Genomic DNA, 19,391 nt, shown 5'->3' on the forward strand with positions numbered 1-19,391 from the left:
CTGTCCGGCCAGGATAGAACCTGTGGGGAGGTACAGTCACTGCACGATCACTAAACGGAGTTGGGCTGAGAAATGAGGCAAGGGACAAGAGGACCGATGACACAGAAAAGTACGGACGGCTCTAGTGTCTCCACAGAAGACATCTTAGCCTGAATAGACCAATTAATCCAATCTAATCCATACACCTTAGGATCAAAACACTCTGCAAGCCCGGTCATGAGCACCACCGACCTCAGGTCCGAGGACGGGCTTAGGACACTCACCCTGTCTGAGCTGCAAGGCGGCGAGATCGACGGCTGTGCAGACGAGCTCTTCGATGCGTATATGAAACTTGTGCAATGCGACGCTGTAGTACCAGCAATTTTCAAGGTAACTCCAGACCTTTTCATTCCGACCCTTCTTATTCCGGCCCTTTTACTTACTAATAAGAAACAGCCAAAAATCTTCGGCCGACGTCGTGCCCAGTAGAGTCCTTCAGGTAGCACTCCGTGTCCTTTCTGCCTTCTATTGACACATTGTGTACGCGCATCCCCGTTTTTCCACCTACTCCCAGCAGATGGTTGTTTATTGATAACTCTTTGTAAGTGTTTGCACTGCTGGCTACTATTGTTTCAATAGCCTTACTCAATTCACCGCTCTTTATGTTCATATGGCGTCTTAATTAACACCTCGTGAGCCGCAGAACCACCGTCCTCATCTTCCCCAACGATCTCGTCCCACGCCACAACTTGGGCAACGTGCTCGAGAGCAAGACGGTCAATTACGCCGTCACCACGGCTCCGTCTCCCGTCATGAAGGACTCGCTTCAGCTCGCGCTCAATAGCGAGACCTCGGCCATAACCTTGTTTGGAGCGTACAGGCTTTTGCAGATACTGCGAGCGATTGCGGGCTCGGCATCGGTGCTTGGAACGTGGTGAAACGAGCTTTTACGTCTTCTTTAGAACGCGTGGCTTGTGCTCTGGAAGAATATTGACCTTTTATCTCTCGTCAAGTGCTCGCCGGCACAGGTTGAGATCTTGTTTCGCGATCAGGAAATGACAATCTGTAGCAGTTACCGGCCACCGCCCGCTCACATTTATTCCGCTGCAGGCTCATCAGACGCGGATAGAGTCGTCTGGAGCCGCTCAATCAGGAAATTGTATATTGTTCTACGAAAAGGCACTTCACTCAGGGTGGCAGGGAGAAACATCTGAGCTACAGCACAGTGTAGTATCTGCGCCGCCGACAAGCTTGACGGATGCACGCCGCTTTTGTGGCCGACCTTGAACTTGGCCAGTATGAGTAACAGCTTGTACTCTGAACCGTATAGGATATGATGCTTGGTTGTCCTGGTTGGCTGTCCAGCCGAGTCGGGATCCTAAGCAATACTCAAGTGGCGTAGGTTGAGCAGTATAGCGTCAAGATCCGCTTCAATCAATGGAAGGCGAAGTTGGCCACATTGGTGCCGAGTTGACGCTTGTCTTTGCAATTTGAGCGTGAATGATGCCTTTCGTTGCTTCAGAACCCATGAAGAAAGCTCTTTGTATAAATCGGAATCGTCATGTAGCGCATGTGAAAGAAAAATTCGGACCAAATGATCAAGATTTGGGTGAATGGCTCGAACATGCTGATACCGCCTCCAAAGTTGACGATGTCAATCACGCCGCTGCAGTGCCCAAACTGTCTCAAGAATAAATTACTAAACTAATGAACGTATCTGACAATAGATCAAGAAGGTGATCAAGCTCATTTTCCATTAATGAGACTTCGATCATAGAATAACGATAGCTACATAGCCTACTCAAACTAGGTCGTATCTACAAGATAGACGCAATTCGACTAGGATGAGGAGACTTCGACCTAGAAATTTCGGATATATTCGTGTCCGTCAAAGGCATCGTACTCCCTAGCCTCCAGGGCCTACCAACCAAACAATGATCTCTGGGATCTATACGATCAAAAATAATACCTCGGACTAGAATAAGACAAATGTATCGCTAGGATCTGTCTAAAAGCGGAGCAGGCCGTGCAAGGCAGTAAGGAACTTGCTGATGAGCCTTCCAACCACATCCGATTTCGCCTTCGCGGCGGCGGGAGCAGAAGATGCAGAAGGTGCGCTGTTAGACGCGATGGCGGCAAGGGTGCCAAGCTGCTGCCCGAGATCGGTAATCGAGGGTGCCTGGGTGGAGACGGATGTAGATGAAAGCGTGAGGCTCTTGAGGCTATATGGGCCAAGCATAGCTGGAGGAGGGACGAGACTGGGAAGGGCGATGGAGAGGGGCGCTGCAGCAATCGAGGTGGCATCGGTGACGGAGGCTGCTTCAGTCTTGGGTGCATCCCTAGCAGTGATCGGTATGGAGGAAGGCGTTGAGCTCTTGAGGCCATGTGGGCCGAGCATAGCTGGAGGAGGGACGAGGTTGGGATCGAGGGAAGAGGGGCGCCGTAGCGATCGAGGTAGCGGCCTGGCGCCTCTCGAGAGGAACACCGAGGACGAGAGCTCTAAGGGCTAGGATAGCCACGATGAAGTTTGAAATATACATCCCTATTGGGTAGAAAATTTGGGAGTATAAGATATTAGTGCAATAAAAAGTTGATTAACAGCAGTGGAGTAGAGGGTTTGACAGATTCTTGTGAGTAGAGATTGTTATCGCAATGATGGCTTCTAATGTGTCGGGTTGCCCAGATATATATTACCTCGAGTCGCGAACTTTAACTCCGATGTCTAGACCTCTGAGTGTGTACTTATCCACGATGTCTACTATGGTCCAGCCTTACCGTACTTCAAAGCCTGTAACCCGGAGCTTTGGGAGGTTTTCTGACCCTGAAAACTCCGAAAAAGCTAGTGGTAGAACACAGGAGCTTCCCATTCAGTAGAGCTTTTTACATAGAGGCTGATAGAAGATAGTACGTGATTGCTTATCACCGCTAACTTGTTGCAAAAAGGCTTTCGATCACATATAGAAATAAGGTTTTGCATCGTGAAAAGAAACATGAACTACACCCGCCACACTTGAAAGTCGTACAGTAGCTTCTAAATTACCCTCTTGTTCAATGCGTGTGGATGGAGCTGGCTCGTGACTGGCCCGCAACCGATTTATTCTTTTGACAGCAAAAAGATTGTGGGCACGCATTCGGATAATGCAGTATGGATACCGCGTCTACGCTGTCCTTAACGGTCATGTGCATTGCATCCCTTGTTTCATGCGCCATGGTTATCGGAGAAGACTCCTACTGACTGTAACCTTCATTGTACAAGTTTAGAGGCCTCTGATCGGGACGGTCTCCGCATACGACATAGTTTTGCGACTTAAGGAACCGGCCGCAACCTTATCACGATCTCGACCCACTTTTCCGGTGACTACCGATCGAGCCGGTGTGCAACATCGAGTTTTTTGGCCCAGAGTTTGATTAGCGGCCGTTTGCCTAGTTGTTTTTTGTTTTTTGTTGGTAGAAAGTAGTGACTTGGTTCAGGCGGAGGATCTATAGAGTCTAGTATTGAGGTGAGCCTCAGGTGCGCACTATCTCCGCATCGGATATGGTTTAGTCGACGGTGGCTGATCGGATTTAGGCATTAGCATCGCCCGAGTTCCCGAGACGGTACGGTCCGCATCGGCCCTGCGTTTTAGGCGAAAATAGATCACGCCTCCTGCGACTAATGCGATCGGTTAGCGCTAGTCAGTGGCAATCACCTTCGTGTACCATCAAGTGGTCACTGGCAGTAGCAAGAGCCCAAGAATATCAGGGGTTCGCAACACCTGCCGCATCAATTGCGAGAGTGGCAATGACAAAGTGCGCAGTAGCACGATCGTCGAGCTTGTTATAGTCAACACGTACCTCTCGTCGGACGAGGAGCAGATGGCTAGTAACTTTAGAGGGTGCAAAATTCAGTGGTGTGCTCGATTCATTCGAAACACTACTTTGATCGGTGAAAATTTCTTTCCTGGAACTTTTACGGACTTCACGTTTCCTAAATCTAGGAGTTCTCCCGGCGATGGGGTTGCATATACATGGAGAACCTTTGATGTTGCAAAAGACGACCGCTCTTTCCCCGGCAACAAAACCTCTTGATGGAACATGAGCCCAATCGTTGAATGATCGATGCCTTAATGCCTGATCTGATTAGGCTTTCTATTTGCCTCGACTACAGTGTAAATGTCTATAGCCAACACCACTAGTCAGTTAGAAGAACAAACAAGAAACCCATTATCGGCTTCGCGAACAGGTTCCCATTTTGAGGCTCGCGTGACCGAGTTCTATAATAACTAACGCCACTCTCTATGCAGAAGAATAGCCAGAAGTCCACCTTTAGCTTCGCAGGTCGCTTCCCAGTTTGAGCCTCGCATGATCAAGTTCCATCAGGTTTCAAAAGATATCCAATTCTTCTGCAGGGGTGATGCTCTCCATGTTTCCGTCGAATAGCAACATCTATCCAAGCTCAGGCGCTGTCCGAAGAAATAGCTGCTCCTCTAACTCTGAACTCTGGGTATGCAACGCTCTGATCGGCTTTGGACACTTTGCACTGCAATCTCGTCTTCCGAACAGTCGGAGGAAGCGGCTGCAACCCCATCGAATTGGACTGTGCTAACCCGTCAAGGCCAAGGTTCCGGGTCGTAGCAAGGATGGTCGAAAACGATGTGCTTGCACTGTAACCGTTTACATAAAATGCCCAGGTCCCGAGAAGGATTGAGATGAAAGTGGCCAGGGTCCCTACAGCGTAGGCAAGGAGTAGGTCCCTCGTAGAGTAATGCCAGTAGTTTCGAGGATACGAAATAGAAATCTCGGATGCCATTTTTTTTGATAGGACTTCACTGCTCACTATGCTCAAGGTAAAGTTACGGAAAAGGTCTTCGACGGCCTTTTCTACCGACTGATTTCGACACATCCACGGCGATGTGACTTGGTCCATAGGAGGAGCACTGAGAAACCCGGCGGTTCGCCAGATTTGAAGTATCTCTGGACATGCCATTATGCCGGTGTTCATGATTGCCAGGTCTCCCCCTTTCAGTCCCGAGGAAGATAAGCCGTTAGGGGTTGCTACTGTCCCAGATAGCAGGTTTGCCATGGCCATGAACATCGACACAAATGGCTTGCTGGAGCCTGGAAGTTCGTCCACAGGGTCCTGAGACGTGACTGTCACTGGAGAAATGAGATCCAAACTCCGCACAACGGTCGATTGGACTCCATTGAGATATTCTACTTCGACCAAGTAGGAAGCGTTCCACATCTGACAGCTAATATCCTTTGGGGTTGCTCCACGCATTGGGTCTCCGCCTGTCCTGATGAAAATAAAGTTGTTCAGCCCGTCAGGAGCGACTGCGGTATACCAGACGGACGTCATGTCGATGTTGAACGAAGTTTGCCAAGCTTCAGACAGAGAGCTGCAATTCTGGCAACTGCCTACCGGCTCCTTGGATTGGATTGCAACGGAAAGAGGGTCGCACTTCAAGGAAGGGCCCGTAAACTGGTAGGAGTAAGATGCGTTTGGGAACGGCGCGTCTATGGAGAGGATCCTAGTCGAAGACGCAGTAGCGGTGAGTAAGCGTACCACGGCAGGCGACGGGGAGCTCATCATGCTGACTCCGACCTGATCAGACCAGACTCGAAGCTTTTCCGCGGAATCAAGAGAGAAATGTGGGTATGGAACAATGCCAGTAGTTGTGTTGTGGTCCATTCTCGACTTGACAGAAAGTGTAGATGGAGTAATCGCTGCCATTAATGGCAACAGCCTGCGCAACAAGACGGCGTCAGAAAATCCAATCAATATTCTTTTCCTTTTCTCTATTCTTGATCGGCACACGTACCACGGGGTTGTTGCAAGCATGACCAATACTTTTGCATTGCTGAGGACTCGGAAGTTCAGAAACGACTGCACGCTCGTCGTCAAGGAAAACAACGCGTCTAGGCTGTCGATCTCCATGGGTCTCTTCTTGACCACGATCCAGATGTACTGCATAAAAGCGATCCCGACTGCAGCAGAAAAGCTGGCCTTTGCAAGAAAAGTTAATCCAGTCCCAATTCGGATGGCCCATTGCTGTTGCTCGGGAGAGGAGACCACGGTGTTGTTCAAAGACCGATAAAAGACGTGATGGCCTGACCCAAAAGATACACCTGCCACAAAGAGTGCAGTCATCAAGACTGGAGCACTCCAGTAGCTCGACCAGGTGTTCCGAATCTTGGAGGTCCTTCCTGTTGGATCGTCGTCTTCAGCCTGCAGGAGTAGTTGTTCCACAATAGGAGAAGACCCTCCAGTCTTCTGACCAGAACCCCTCATAGAAGTGCTCATAGTGTTAAAGACACGCCTGTTGATGCTACCCTTGGTGGCCTGTTAGCCTTGGGGAATCGACGAAACGAAAGAGGAGGGGGTGGATGGAGAAATATACAATGTCAACAATAGCTGGAGAATTCGCCCCTTCTTCTGTCTGAAATCGCAAGTAGATCAAGCTTGCTTCTATTGGAGAACATCCCTGGGACAAAATGTTTGTGGCTTGTCAGCCATAGTCGGCCCACCACTGAATAGGAATCATGAGCGATGATAGTTTTGCCGCTTCCATGCAGGGGAAGGGTATTATCCCTTCCTTTGAGATAGGCACATAGAATGAAGGAATCTATCGCGCATGGGCCTGCTGCAGACCGTCTTGTGTGTTGCACCAGCGCAGAACGTTTAGGCTTTCCTCACTAGCGCGCTAGGCGATATCGAGAAGGTCCCTGTCGGAAGCCGAGATATCCCCTAAATTGAAGGGTTCTGTGCCTCCCCCTGAATCCTAATCTCAGCTGAGAAGCCATGTTGGACTTTCCTTTCAAATCTGGGCAGCCGAACCGTCTCTAATAAGGCAAATGAGCCGTGTTTGGATTTTTAATCCTGGATAGTTGCGCCTCAAGCTCTAGAAAATAAGGTTGTAAGTAATTCAGAAGCATTAGTCCTCATGAAAAGCTCTGTGATTTACTCCTCTAGCCCATTGCCACACACTGCTTTATTGTAAATAGCCCTCTTTCCAATTCATTCCGCTCCGATTGGTTGTTTCTCACACCGTGCGCGGGCGGTCGGAGGAGTAGCTTTCAGTTACCTCGGCTAGCTATATTCGCTGTTCACGTGATAAGCCCAGCTCCTGCACCACAGGAGGAATGGTCACTGAAACCCAATTAGCCGGGTTACTACAATCATTCTTGGTAAAGATCGATTAAACCGATAAGGCAAACTAAATAATGGAACTAGATCATGTGAGCCTCAACACGGGAACCAGTCCCCGAAGCTGATGATGAATTTTTGGTTGTTCTCGACTAATGAGTGGCGCTGGCTACAGACATTTACACTATAGCCGAAGCAAACAGAGAGCTTAAGCAAATCCGGCATTACATAGTAATACATTGGTCATCTAACGGTTAGTCTCACATTCTATTAGTAGGTAAGAGTTGAGGCGAGCTTTCATTTATGCTGGGATGGCTGGAGTGGGAGATAGGACTGGCGGACTCGCTCACTGGTTGATGGGCTAATTGAGTTATAGAGACGAGAAATAAGTTTGGTTAAGGCAGTGATCAGTCCCTGAAGTTGACCGTTCGACTGTCCAGTCGAGATAGGAATGATGGGAGGGCGCAATAGTAGCTGCATAATCGCTAGGCGGAGTTGGATGGAAGGCGCGACAATGTATGTAGGATGGCTTTTATGTTTCCATAGAAATTATCGTAGCCAGCACAAGCTAATCTATATATCTCAGGCTTTAGGGTCGTGCAATGAGGGGTCGGAGTGCGCTGATTACTAAAGAAACCGGTTGCTCAGGGCAACGCTAAAACAACCAGACCAAGAAAATAGTCCAGCATCCTGCCCACCATAACCTACCTCCACAACGCCGCTCTCACGACAATGTCTACTCGCTCTTTGCCGTATAAAACATCCACAGCACATTTAAATAGCATCACCGCCTTATCGACCCAACAGTTTTTCCCACCAGCGACGAACCCGTCCGACACCGCGAAACTCTGGAAGCGCGTGCGCAAAAAGAATATGTCACAACTCCCACGGGCAGCTGGGCGCGCCAGCAGACGAGGGCGTGGCTGAGGCACCCCCATCTCCCCCGAAGATGCCCGCGATGGGCCAGCGTCGCCGCCGTCGCCCCCAATGAGCTCGATGCACGCGCCCTCCGTTGTCAGCTCTGCGGCGAATACTGCCGCCGCGCCCCGTAGCATGCGTACCAACGTCCGCAGCCCCCGCTTTCCATAACTAGTCCTCCAGCCACGCCGCATTGACATCGACAAAGCCAAGCGGGCAAATCCAAGCGCGTTTGCACATTTTTGGCACGTCTGACGCGCCGTCCGACTACCGCCAGCTCCCAGGCCTGGCACAAATCGACGTTTGGGTGGAGGATGATACACACGGGTTCGAGGGAATTGTAGAAGAATACCGAGAGATGAGGCTGCAAGGCCTTGGCGAGGCTGAGTTCGCCACCTTTGGCAAGGACTGCTTCTTCCGGGGCCAGCGATGGGCAGTGCGGGTGGCGGAAGGCTCGCTGCTGCGCGCCGAACGCATGGTCCAGCCAGTTTCTCTGCCGGACGACGACACGTGGCAAGTCCCGCCAGTGTTGCTCCCGGAAGAGGATGCAGGTTTAGGGAATGCTGCCGCTGGTGCCGCGTGGGCTGGCGACGTGCGGCCGGATTGCAGCTATCGGCTGTCCCTGCGCGGCTTTAATTACGAGTACTCATTCCAGTTGCAGACGGTCACGTATGCCAAAAGCAATGCGCTTTGTCCTTACCTCACCATCGAGTTTAAGCGCGACGGCGAGCCCAAACATGTTGCTATCGCCCAGGTCGCGGCCGCCGGCGCCATCGCGCTCTATAATCGATTCCGCCTCTACCGCTCTGCAGTGGTTTCCCAAAACGATCAGTGGGTACCAGTGCCTGTTGATGACTTGCGCCACTACGGAATCACCTTTGTGGGTAGTCAGTACATCGTCTGGGCTCTGCGCGTGCGTGTCGACGCCTCTGCGGAGTGCGACGGTTGCGTTATGGAGCGGCTCGTGACGGCGGACTGCTCTCAGCACTGAGTTGCCGCGCGGGAGCTTGCGCGCTGGATTAACGAGATCCACCGATGGGTGCACGGTCTTGAGTGCAAGGATGAGATCAAGGCTGTGCTGAGGGGAACGGGAGTGCGGACGTCAGATCTACGCTCCGTGGTTTGAGTCTGAAGGCTCTTGTACAGTGATTATGTGACGAGGCAGTAATAATCCTCTGCTTGCTGCCTTTCTTTTTTTTAAAAAAAGAAAAGAAAAAAGAAAAAGAGTGCAGCATTGCAGTGTTGGGCACGAAATATTGGGGTTTATAGGCTCCAGCTGTCACAATACCCCACGTTACGACACAGCGCCTATACTGTATAGCGTTTAACTGGATTAGATTGGTTCATTCAGGTTTATGCGGGGACACAAAACTCGTCTGTACATTGCAGCGCCTATCACCCTTTTCTAATTTGACTCATTTCTTTGCCCATTTAATTTTATTTAGTAATCGTACGGTGGCTGCCGCGACGTTGATTCCAGGACACCCTACTACATACTACAGCGCGGCAACTTCGCTTTGGGTTACTCGCAAGGCTTAAAAAGCAAGGACCACTCTAGCTTCTCCTCGGAGTGGGTGAGGAAGCTGTCTTGATGCCTATTCATTTTCTATCCTAGGGTCATGAAGCCCTTGTACCCTGGGGTGCAGAACAGGATGGACGTAAGGGATCAGACCTCAGCGATTTGTGTGTGCAACTTAATTTTCTGACTGCGTGGACGGTTGAGGCAGAAATCCCTTGTTGAGTGGATCCAAGGGCCAGGTGGAATGGATTATATATCATAGAACTGCACGGCCTGGACAAACCTAGCTCCTGCAGCACCTTCGCCCAGTATTCCATTATCATGACGCTTGTCTCCGCATCACCCATTGCGGACCCTGACGATGACAATTCAACCACCTACACGGCCGCCGCGACACCCCCAGAAAGCGACGCCGCCGGCCTCCACGATGACTACGATCCCATCTCCATCACTGCCCAACCAGCGAGCTCGCTAACACCCCGGCCCGGACGCACCTGGTTGATCAGGGCCGTGTCGTCGGGCGAAGTGGTAACACTGCACGGAGGCAGGATCATTCTCTCTCAGCCCGCCGGTCGCGCGTCGCACTGGGACTGCGTCGAGACGAACGGGTGGCTGGGGTTCCGGAATGGCGTTTCCGGAGCGTATCTGGGCCGCGATTGGTGGCTACAGTTGCGTTGCTCGACTGGCTGGCACCAGATGTGGGAGCGATTTCACGTTCGCGAGAGGCCCGAGGGCGTGGGGAGCGTTTTGCTAATGGAACATTGGGGGCTGAAGCGCGTGGGGGTGAAGGTGGAAGGTGGGGTGAATATTCTGGCTGTGATTGGGAACTGGGAAGCTGATGAGATGGTTTGGGAGTTTGTTGAGGTTTAGTGTGTGGAGGGGTGCTTGGGATGCGATGTCTTTTTGAATGGGACCGAGAGCGTTGGTTGACTTGAGTTGAATTGAACCTTTTCCTCCCGTTTCTCTGTACACCACCTGCCGCGTGCGTGTTGTGCTCAGAGTACAGAATCGACGTGACACTCTTTGTTTTGCTCTTAGTGTATACACACGTGGAATTCTCAAAGGCTCGCGAGTCGCCGGCTCTGGAACTTTGAAGATGTTTCGGATGGGTACTGTTTGTGCTCTTCAACTCCGAGCTCATGCCACCGACATGCTGGTTTATATGCTACAAACAGATCAGCGGTAAATAGAGAAAAAGCCTTTAATATGGCTACTATTGCCTGAACGTCGCGCTGCTGCCCACAATGGAAATCTTAACTCGATTGGCCTTACCACTCTGCATTGTTGCCCTTGTATATCACTCGTAGTGAACGCGCACGGAGCCTTACAGTAGACCTATCGTGAGCGGAATGAGGTCGTATCGCGAAGGGGTGACGTCATGGCAGGCGCACCCGACGAAAAGAATACCTTAACATGGTTGATCGGCGAGCTGCGCACTCTACCATCAAGCATGTCTTGCCTACCTTCAGACGTGGCGCATCCACAATACAACCTCTTGACATCTTACAATGAAGTGAGTATCAAGCTAGCCATACAAGCTCGTAAAAGAGACGCGCCTTTGAGCGAGTGACGCGCTGCAGCCCTCTACGCCGTGCCCCCAAGCACTCTCGGTAGCCGACGCGGTGGAGCGAACCCCCGGCGCGATCGCGAGGCCAACGGACGGAAGCTCAGCCAAGAAGAAGAGCTGGTGATAGTTGAACGTATAGTAGATAGATTTAATGCATTTTAATAGCTTGTTGTGGCGTCGAGATATCAGTCCGCAAAACCGTGCGGCGTTAGTAAGGTGCGCAGCTCGCTTATCAATCACGTTATTTATTGTTCGACTGGTGGAGAAACAAAAATGTTTCCGGTAGGGAAAAACAATTCGTGTAGCCTGCCACTGAGCTCTTGGAGTGAGTAAGACTGGGTTGACAAAAGATTTTTACTTTCGACGCTTGCATTGGTCGAACTCAACTGGACTATCTGGCAAATTCCGCTTTGACAAGGTGCTGCAGGATGAACCGGATTGCTGCACACTTAGTGTTACGCTTCTTTGCTGGGTGGAGAGCACCGTACTCCCCAGCAAATTCTGTATGCGTTGTGCCTGTCACGCCATTTGAGTAAGGGGCGTTCTGGATTCGAAAACTTGATTTGGCTTAGCTTAGATCTGTGTTCAGAATAACGCAAAGAATCGACGCACCTTGCTTCAACATTAGCGGAACCACGGGCAAATATATCAGATGCATGTGGTTGCATACGCTGCAATACCCACAATGTTACTCTTACCTGCAGATGTAATTATTTTTTTTTCAGTCCTTTGTAAGGAGCTGGCTGTCTCAATACCTTAGTAGTCTCTATAATGAAGAAGACTTCACTGGCAGTACTCTGTAAATTTTGTCATAGTGCGGCTGTTGGGAATGATTTAAGTAGTATTTCATGCTAGAAAGTAGATGATGCTACTCCCAATGTTCGCTATTTATTCCTATGTAGTGGCGTAAATAGCCTTTCAAATATACTCCAACCAAATTGACATAACAGTTATTAATAACATAGCCTAATGATTCCGAATATCAAAGTGGAGAAGCACAAAACTGGAGGAAAAATACGTCCGAGTGATGACATTCTTCAGTCTATCCTCGGAAAATATATACGATGGTATTTACAAAGACAAAGAACCAATGTAGGGAAAGTTGAGGAGCGATATTAGAGATGCAAGATGCACGATACATGGCAAGACAGCTCAATAACAGATAGCTAGCAGGGCTTCACTTTCCTTCGTAGTAACATATTTATCAGGAGTGGAGACGAGATCATACTGTCTTGGAAAATAGGTACTCGGAAGGTGAGGCTCACGCGTGATCATATGCTAGCTCCTATAGCCTTGTAAAATTCGCTAAATGTTGATGACACGAAATGTACCTTTTGTAATCTTGCGACTCAGGTTAACCCAAAAATACCGCCTATGATCTATTTGATATTTTGCATGAACAATTCAGACTGATGGGTTACGCTTTCCAGGGTCGTTTTAGATTGAATAAGTAGTGTCACGAAGTACACCATGATGCGAATTGCTGTGTTAGTCGCAAGTGCGATGATATTTCCAATGAATCGTACGCAGCCAAATAGAGTGGCGACACGTCATATTTGAAGTACAGGGCTTGATCGAAATTGTCGGGCTGATTAAATCAAAGAAAGCAGCATCAATGCATTTTGATTCTGTCTTTATAAGATTGAATTGGAATAGAGTCATCTACAAAGACAAAGTCATCTACAAAGACAAAGTCATCTACTATTCTTCCACATCTTTGATCTGAATCCCTCTAACTTTCTTCTCTACACACAAGAACCTCATTCGTCATGTCAACCAAGGCAGAGCCTGCACCACTGTCATCGTCAGACGATGGTAGCCGCAAGGCAGATCTCAAATGTTTTTCAAGCTCGATCGATCTTGCCCGAAAGTTCACCGCAACGGTCAAGACTCTGGCTTCGAACTCAGAATACCGCTATGTAGCTGAGCTGATAGACCAGATCCCTCCCCTCGAACAGTCAGTGCTGTCGAAAGATAGAGAGATTCAAGGCCTCAGGGAGAAGAACCGGGAGCTTGAAGAGGAAAGTGAGAAGGCAAGTAGGCGGTTAATCAGAGCTTACGAGAGAGAGTACGACCGATTCAAGGATGAGAAATCAGCTCTGGATGGCAAGATCAGTGGCTTAGAGGAATTGAGCAAAGCTCAAGAGGAGAATGTGAACCGGCTCATGGCAAGCGAGAGCGAGCTCAGGGAGAAAGGACGGCAAGTCAAGAATATGTGGGTTGCAGAAAAGGAGAAATTGTCCGAAGCAAACAAGGAGATCAAGAAAATGGAAGGAGAGGCCAACAAAGCTCTGATAGAGAACTCTCGGTTGGACAAAGAGCTCACTCAAGTTCGAACTGAACTGTCTGGTGTGAGAACATCCTTCGAACGAGCCAAGGCTAAAGTCTCGGTACTTGAACAAGAGCTCTGTTCCAAGGATAAGAGCTTGACGGCAATAGAAGGGTTGGGTGTTACTTTGAGCGAGGAATGCTACGAGAAGTCGTAAGTCATCTTCATCGTCTGAGGAAAATCCTGAGCTGAAAGTCAAGCAGAGTGGCAAACATCGAAGCTGTGTGGGAATCAGTACACAGTTTGGTGGAAGCTTACTTTCGCAAGGACCTTACCAAAGATTCTCTAGGGGTACGTAATATCAGGCTAATCGGATTCGCGCTGGCTGACTTCCGCAATCAAGGCAATAGATACCTGGACAATACTCAGGGCACCACTCGACTTCCAGCACCGGATTCCTCTGCCAGCGTCGAATTCTCCGGCAGCAAAATCGATGCGTACTACGGTGATCCTTGCAATCCTTGCCAGGCTAATCGACAAACACATCTTTCACCCAACCTTCCTACTGGAAACCGATAGTGGATTACGCGACATACTTCTCCGGCAGGCGGTGCTGCACAAATCAAGGGAGTCTTTCACTCGATCGTTGTTACTGAACATGTTTCCGGAAGAACAGCAATCTAGGTCCGAAAGAATGGTGTCGGTGGTACTCCAGGAAATGGCGCCGTACGTTCGAAATCTCCTCCCACCAGAGGAAATGACCACATTCCGAGAGAAACTCCGACCGCTGATCTGCGCTGGCCGAGATGTGTGGATGTCGATACAAAGACATAGAGAAAGGCTTGAGCCAAGCTTTGAGCTCATTCAGTTCGAAGATTTCGATTGGAAGACTATAGCACTGAAAGGAGTCAGCACCGAGCAGCCAAACCGCAATCGCACCCCAAAGGCTGGCCCCAAAGACGATGAGGCGGTGCTTATGATTTTTCCTCGTTTCTGCATCGTAGAAGATGAAGACCCATACCCCTTATCCCGCGGCATCGTAATCACTAAGAGTCAGATAGAGAAGGCCACTCAAGAAATAGAGAAACTTCCCTCTACCCCTCCGGTTCGGAAGTCTCTACCATCACGTACTCGCCGACAAAGTTCCCAAGATCCTTCCCAAAATACACTTCATCAGATGGAAACCAAGGGAGCTAGTGATTTTTTAGCGCAAAAGCACTGATAAGGAGGAAGATCAGATGGATGAGGAAAGAGGGTGTCTAAGATTGTTTTGCAATCGAGTTGGAAGCGATTGGCAAAGTAAAAGTCATATGAGAATTTAAACGACGATAATTTTTTATTGTTCTTTCATTTCGATTTTTCATCAATTTCTCTCTGGTTTCTGTTATCACAAGAATGAATAGTCTTTTAGCAGAGGATTTCGAAGCTTGAACCCGTTAAGAGATAGCTCATTTGGTCTACAGAATGAGAGACTGAGCTTGACGAGTGTTGAATCTGAGATCTATCCACAATATACAAAGCAAGGGAAAAATAACGTGCGCACTACATTGATCATTTGGTTGTCAATTTCCCAAGGAACACGTCACGGTCAAGCAACGCGCTTTCACACAATCGATACGCACCCAGAGCTGGCACGATTCACGCCGAATACGTGGTCTTGAAGAGACAGTTTTATTAGCACTTCCACTGCTAGTGGACTTGGTATTGGACCGCCGAAGTACAACATGACTGGCGTTGCTATCGTCGAAAAGCGTCGTGTAGAGAACACTACTCGGAGCGGTGCATTGCGCCTGGATCATACCAGCGACGATAACATGCGAATGCCGGAGTCGAGCTTGCAAATTTCTTGCATAAGTTCGATAGTGGTCTTGCCGGTGCTAATGACCAAGTCCACTAGCGGGACCTCGCGCTGCTCATGCAAGTGATAGGGCCTGACGCTTCCGGACCACTAGTACTGAAACATGGCCTGCGAGAACACGTCATTGATGCCGCTTGCCATAGACTCTCCAGCAAGCATAAGAGCTACGATGATGGTCTGTGGCTCCTAGTTTAATGAATTGGGTGAGGTTCACGACCGCTCGCATCGATGCGTATCGAGGGGCATGACAAAGCCAAGCAGCAAACAGGTAGAATTGCCAGCGAAATGCGAATCCAGCGAACATGTACGTGTATACACCGACGCATTGCGGACAGTGGCAAATGGTGTCAGCTCCGCACCGGAAACTTGGCGTGCAGGGTGCGACTAGTCGAAAATAGGACGTCTATTATCTCGTTGAGTGTCTACAAGGCCGTTGCTGCAGCGCGGCGTTCCCGAAGTTCCATCCGCAGTCAGTCCGATGCAAGGGTGGCGGTGATTGATAGGGTAGGCTCAGCATCTCATGTCATTGGTGTAAAAGCCTGCAACATACAGGCCACGTCTCGTTGAGTCTATGGGTATCTCTGATAGGCCGACAGGAGTGGCAGAGTTACGTACGCTTATGCGCATGGTGGACTCTGGTTTCTTAGGGTAAATGAAAGGAAAGACGACTGGAAGGAAGGACGAGAGGCATGTATCGTGTGTCTAAGGTGAACGGTTGAGGGGCGGTAGGGCTTGGTTAGGGCTTGGTTAGGACTCTAGTACGCTAATCCCTTTATGGGTGGTTCTGTTTTGTTCAATTCACAACGTCTCACTTCGGGCTAGCGCTTACGTTGGCAAAATGCGGACGATGATCGGCATTATCGGGCGTTTGAGCCATTCTCTGCAGCGAATCCCTCTTGTCGCACGCACGATTCTCTTGAACCTGAAAATGTGCTGCGCAGATTTCAGGACGCAGGCGAGTAGCTAATAGCGTTTGACCATGTGGCAACTGCGCTGTGTCTTCATGCCTGCCACTACACCTGAAGGTAGAGATGATAGTATTTGTGTCGCGGCTCAAGGCCAGGACGTAGTATAAGGTAATAGAGATACAGTCAAATTGTGAACCTCAGACCACCAAATCCGTCAATTCTCAGAGTCATGGCGGCTGAACATTTGCGAACAAAGATTGGGTACGAATTTGTGGATGGTGAGCTGCTTACTTGCGCTCTCACAGCAGCCCATAGACACTACGATGATCCATCTTTCGATGGAAACAGGGGTCTGGCCAGCTTGGGGGTAGGTGTGATGGAGATGGTGCATACGCTTTATACTGTAGTCGTGGACAGCGGTACTCAAAGTAAGTCTCACTGTGCGCTTCTCAATCAGCAGGTTTCTCATAGAAAGGCAGAGGACGTGAACAAAGGTGAACGATGGTACAGAAGCAAGAAAGGACAAGCCAGAGCCTGCGTAAATCTGGGGATTGACAATTTCGTAAACTGCAGCATTCGACAGCAGAACGCTCGAGACTCTCCCACGGTGCTATCCAACGCTTTGGCCGCCATCATTGGTGCAATCTGGCTCGACCTCGGCGGAGTTAATGAGAGTTCTTCGAATGCTTGCGAGCGGATCTTTCTTATTATGTGTCAGATAGACGACGAGGTCAAGGGAACAACGCCAATGACTAATGGGGAGAGTACCGCGGCAGCAGAGGGGGATTCTGGCATAATGTCGAGTTCCGCCACGCGAAATCGAGGTTCGGATCCATTGAACGCTCAGATAACTCGTACTCCTAGTGAGAGTCAGCGCGAGTCGCTTTCCTCTTCGTTCCCTTTCTTGTTCCCTCCTCACAACATGGAATCCGAACTCGATACTCCCGGGCCAGTTGAGTCTAATAGTATGCCATGTCCGCCAAATAATGGGAACACCACTAACATTATAGAAGCCTATGCACATAATACAAACACTCTGAACATTGGGCAATGTACGCACGCAGAGATCCCAGGCGGACTTGGGCTACCTGTGCTCCACGGGGTGGTTGCACAACCGGAACAGAGATTCCAGGTTGACGGAAGAACAACTGGTTCCCACCATATGCCAATGGATACGTCTGAGACTCAAGCGACTACGGCAGAAACTGGGAATAAGAAGAACTCGCGGGCGCGGCGTGGTAGACCGCCTAACAGCTCCCTTCACCAGAGGCTGATTGAGGAAGAGTTGAAGAAACTGAACGGCTTCTCGGGCTCGAGTAGGGGCGATCTGCAAGCCCTTCTGGATCACCCACAAATTCTCGAGTTGAGCACGAACTCTTCGTGCGTAGGACAGCTGCGCCTGCTCTATCTGGGCATTGGCAGTTGTCAATCCCTCATCCAGTTCAAAGAAAGCCTTCGAGTTGCCAGGACTAGATCGAATACATCCGTCCACGCCATTGGGCCCAACCTGCTTCCCAAGGAAAGATTTAGAGAAATCTGTCTCTATGATGACCAGGAAGCTCTGTCTGTACTGGCGAGGCGTTACCACGTGGCCAAGCTGTTCGAAACAGAGCTAGAAAATCTGCGGCAGGACAACGCAATAATCGTAGAAACCGCGGCGGATTTTGGAACAAACCACACACCCCAGGCGGGAAATCCTGCTATGATACAAGAGGCTGCGCTTACGGACAGGTTGCTGGAAAAGGTCGCGCCGGATGTGATGACGGGGACCACAGAGTTCAAAAGGGTCCGCGATAGGCTATCACAAATGCGGAGACTTGCGAAGAGGTTGCAACTATTGATCAAAACGTACGGTTTCGGCATCCTTGCATTGCTCCCATGCGGCCCATCGTACTCGGACTTTACGATCACCGATTGCACGTCAGTATCTGACTCTACCTTTTGAGAAGAGAACAGCTAACATGTATAGGCTAATCTCAATCCCCGAGGCCGTGTTTGCACAGTTTTCGGAGCTGTTGTATCAACATCAGGGAATGGTTCTTGCCGAGCTCAGCAAAGCTGTTGAGCCAGCTCTTACGGCACTCGCGGACGGGACGCTGGAATCTGAGACGCTGTTTCCTATCGAATTTGCGGGAGTCAGAGACTTCGAGGTGTTACCAATGGGTTCACAGGAGGTTTTGTCTATTTGCGTATGCGGGGCCCTGGCGAGCCTGTGAGACAGGTAGTTTGTGTGAGCGAGCCAAAAGGGAGTGCAGTCGCCTCGCACGCTCTTTGAGTCAAGTTCGGTAGTATATTGTTCCCAAAGTTCTCCAAATCTTTCGATAATTCTCTCGGTTAGGTGATATTACTCAACTGAAGCTATTTGTGGGACCCTGCGTAGAGCATGACTAATTTGCGCGGTAGTCTCGTAAGTTGTTCTTACTGCAATATGGTGCCATTCCACTAAATCATCTACGATATATGCTCCAGGACTATCACCAAACTACTCCTTCTATATAGCGCGTAAGACCGCTTAATGCTGCGGCCGGAAAGGGATAATTGCCAAATAAAAGGGGGCGCGGCCTGACAGCGGCGTTCGAAAGGACACCAACCTATCGTACTAATCGAAACAGTAGAGAGAGTAACAGGAAACATATAATTGCAATTTGAGTTTAAAAGTGTTACTGAAGACAGAAGAGCAAGATCATCAACAGAGTTTTCCTGCGTGAATCGCACAAAGTGTTGCAAATGCAGTACAGCTTTTGTGAGCTGTCTTTCTGTTCAATTTTTTTACGCTGACATTGAATTTGTGGTCCATGAAATGCAGATTAAGGAGTGGTGATATTATGGAGCACCCCTGTATTCTAGACAGAATACCCTTTCTCTATCGCCCTTACTATGGAAAGAAAGCACTCCTCTAGGGTAAAGTTTGCCACGAATGACTTTTAGACAGAAGCAGGTATCGCTACCTTCACCACCACTACTGGGAAACAAGGTTTGCTGGAGTTGCACGAAGTTCAATTAACAGGGCCGTGATGCGCTGTGTAGCAGTGGAAATGTGAAAGCGCACAATTATGGGAGCAAGGTGTCCTTGAGCGTGTGAGGACGCACAAGGAGAGGGTAAAAAAATATCATCGAAAGGCTCCACACTAGGTGTTGAAGGGGAGCAAATACAAACGGTTGCATCAGGTCGGTCCAGTGATGGTGAAGACCGTACGGCTTGCCATTCTTGATTTCAGGGCATCGATGCAGCTAAGCCCAACTGAAT

At 49.6% G+C, this 19,391-nt stretch overlaps 6 protein-coding genes across 6 annotated transcripts; 5 read left to right on the forward strand and 1 right to left on the reverse strand.

The window, feature by feature from the left end:
- Window positions 1-216: 216 nt before the first annotated feature.
- Window positions 217-917, forward strand: LTHEOB_12866 (uncharacterized protein; the record flags this gene model as incomplete). The annotated part of the gene is made up of 2 exons (XM_035509780.1): window positions 217-320; window positions 683-917. The coding sequence occupies 2 exons, from the start codon at window positions 217-219 to the stop codon at window positions 915-917; spliced, it is 339 nt and encodes a 112-aa protein (XP_035363379.1).
- A 1,070-nt stretch (window positions 918-1,987) lies between these two features.
- LTHEOB_12867 (uncharacterized protein) lies at window positions 1,988-2,377 on the reverse strand (the record flags this gene model as incomplete). Its single annotated transcript, XM_035509781.1, has 1 exon — window positions 1,988-2,377. One exon carries the CDS (start codon window positions 2,375-2,377, stop codon window positions 1,988-1,990), a length of 390 nt encoding a protein of 129 aa, XP_035363380.1.
- A 6,004-nt stretch (window positions 2,378-8,381) lies between these two features.
- Window positions 8,382-9,014, forward strand: LTHEOB_12868 (uncharacterized protein; the record flags this gene model as incomplete). Its single annotated transcript, XM_035509782.1, has 1 exon — window positions 8,382-9,014. One exon carries the CDS (start codon window positions 8,382-8,384, stop codon window positions 9,012-9,014), a length of 633 nt encoding a protein of 210 aa, XP_035363381.1.
- Window positions 9,015-9,863: 849 nt separating this feature from the next.
- Window positions 9,864-10,412, forward strand: LTHEOB_12869 (Dynamin family protein; the record flags this gene model as incomplete). Its single annotated transcript, XM_035509783.1, has 1 exon — window positions 9,864-10,412. The coding sequence occupies one exon, from the start codon at window positions 9,864-9,866 to the stop codon at window positions 10,410-10,412; it is 549 nt and encodes a 182-aa protein (XP_035363382.1).
- A 2,466-nt stretch (window positions 10,413-12,878) lies between these two features.
- On the forward strand, window positions 12,879-13,595 carry LTHEOB_12870 (Mei5 protein; the record flags this gene model as incomplete). Its single annotated transcript, XM_035509785.1, has 1 exon — window positions 12,879-13,595. One exon carries the CDS (start codon window positions 12,879-12,881, stop codon window positions 13,593-13,595), a length of 717 nt encoding a protein of 238 aa, XP_035363383.1.
- A 3,711-nt stretch (window positions 13,596-17,306) lies between these two features.
- On the forward strand, window positions 17,307-18,360 carry LTHEOB_12871 (Ribonuclease III; the record flags this gene model as incomplete). The annotated part of the gene is made up of 2 exons (XM_035509786.1): window positions 17,307-18,064; window positions 18,114-18,360. The coding sequence occupies 2 exons, from the start codon at window positions 17,307-17,309 to the stop codon at window positions 18,358-18,360; spliced, it is 1,005 nt and encodes a 334-aa protein (XP_035363384.1).
- Window positions 18,361-19,391: the final 1,031 nt, after the last annotated feature.

Source organism: Lasiodiplodia theobromae (assembly GCF_012971845.1).
Source record: "Lasiodiplodia theobromae strain AM2As chromosome Unknown scaffold_80, whole genome shotgun sequence".
NCBI lineage: Eukaryota > Fungi > Ascomycota > Dothideomycetes > Botryosphaeriales > Botryosphaeriaceae > Lasiodiplodia > Lasiodiplodia theobromae.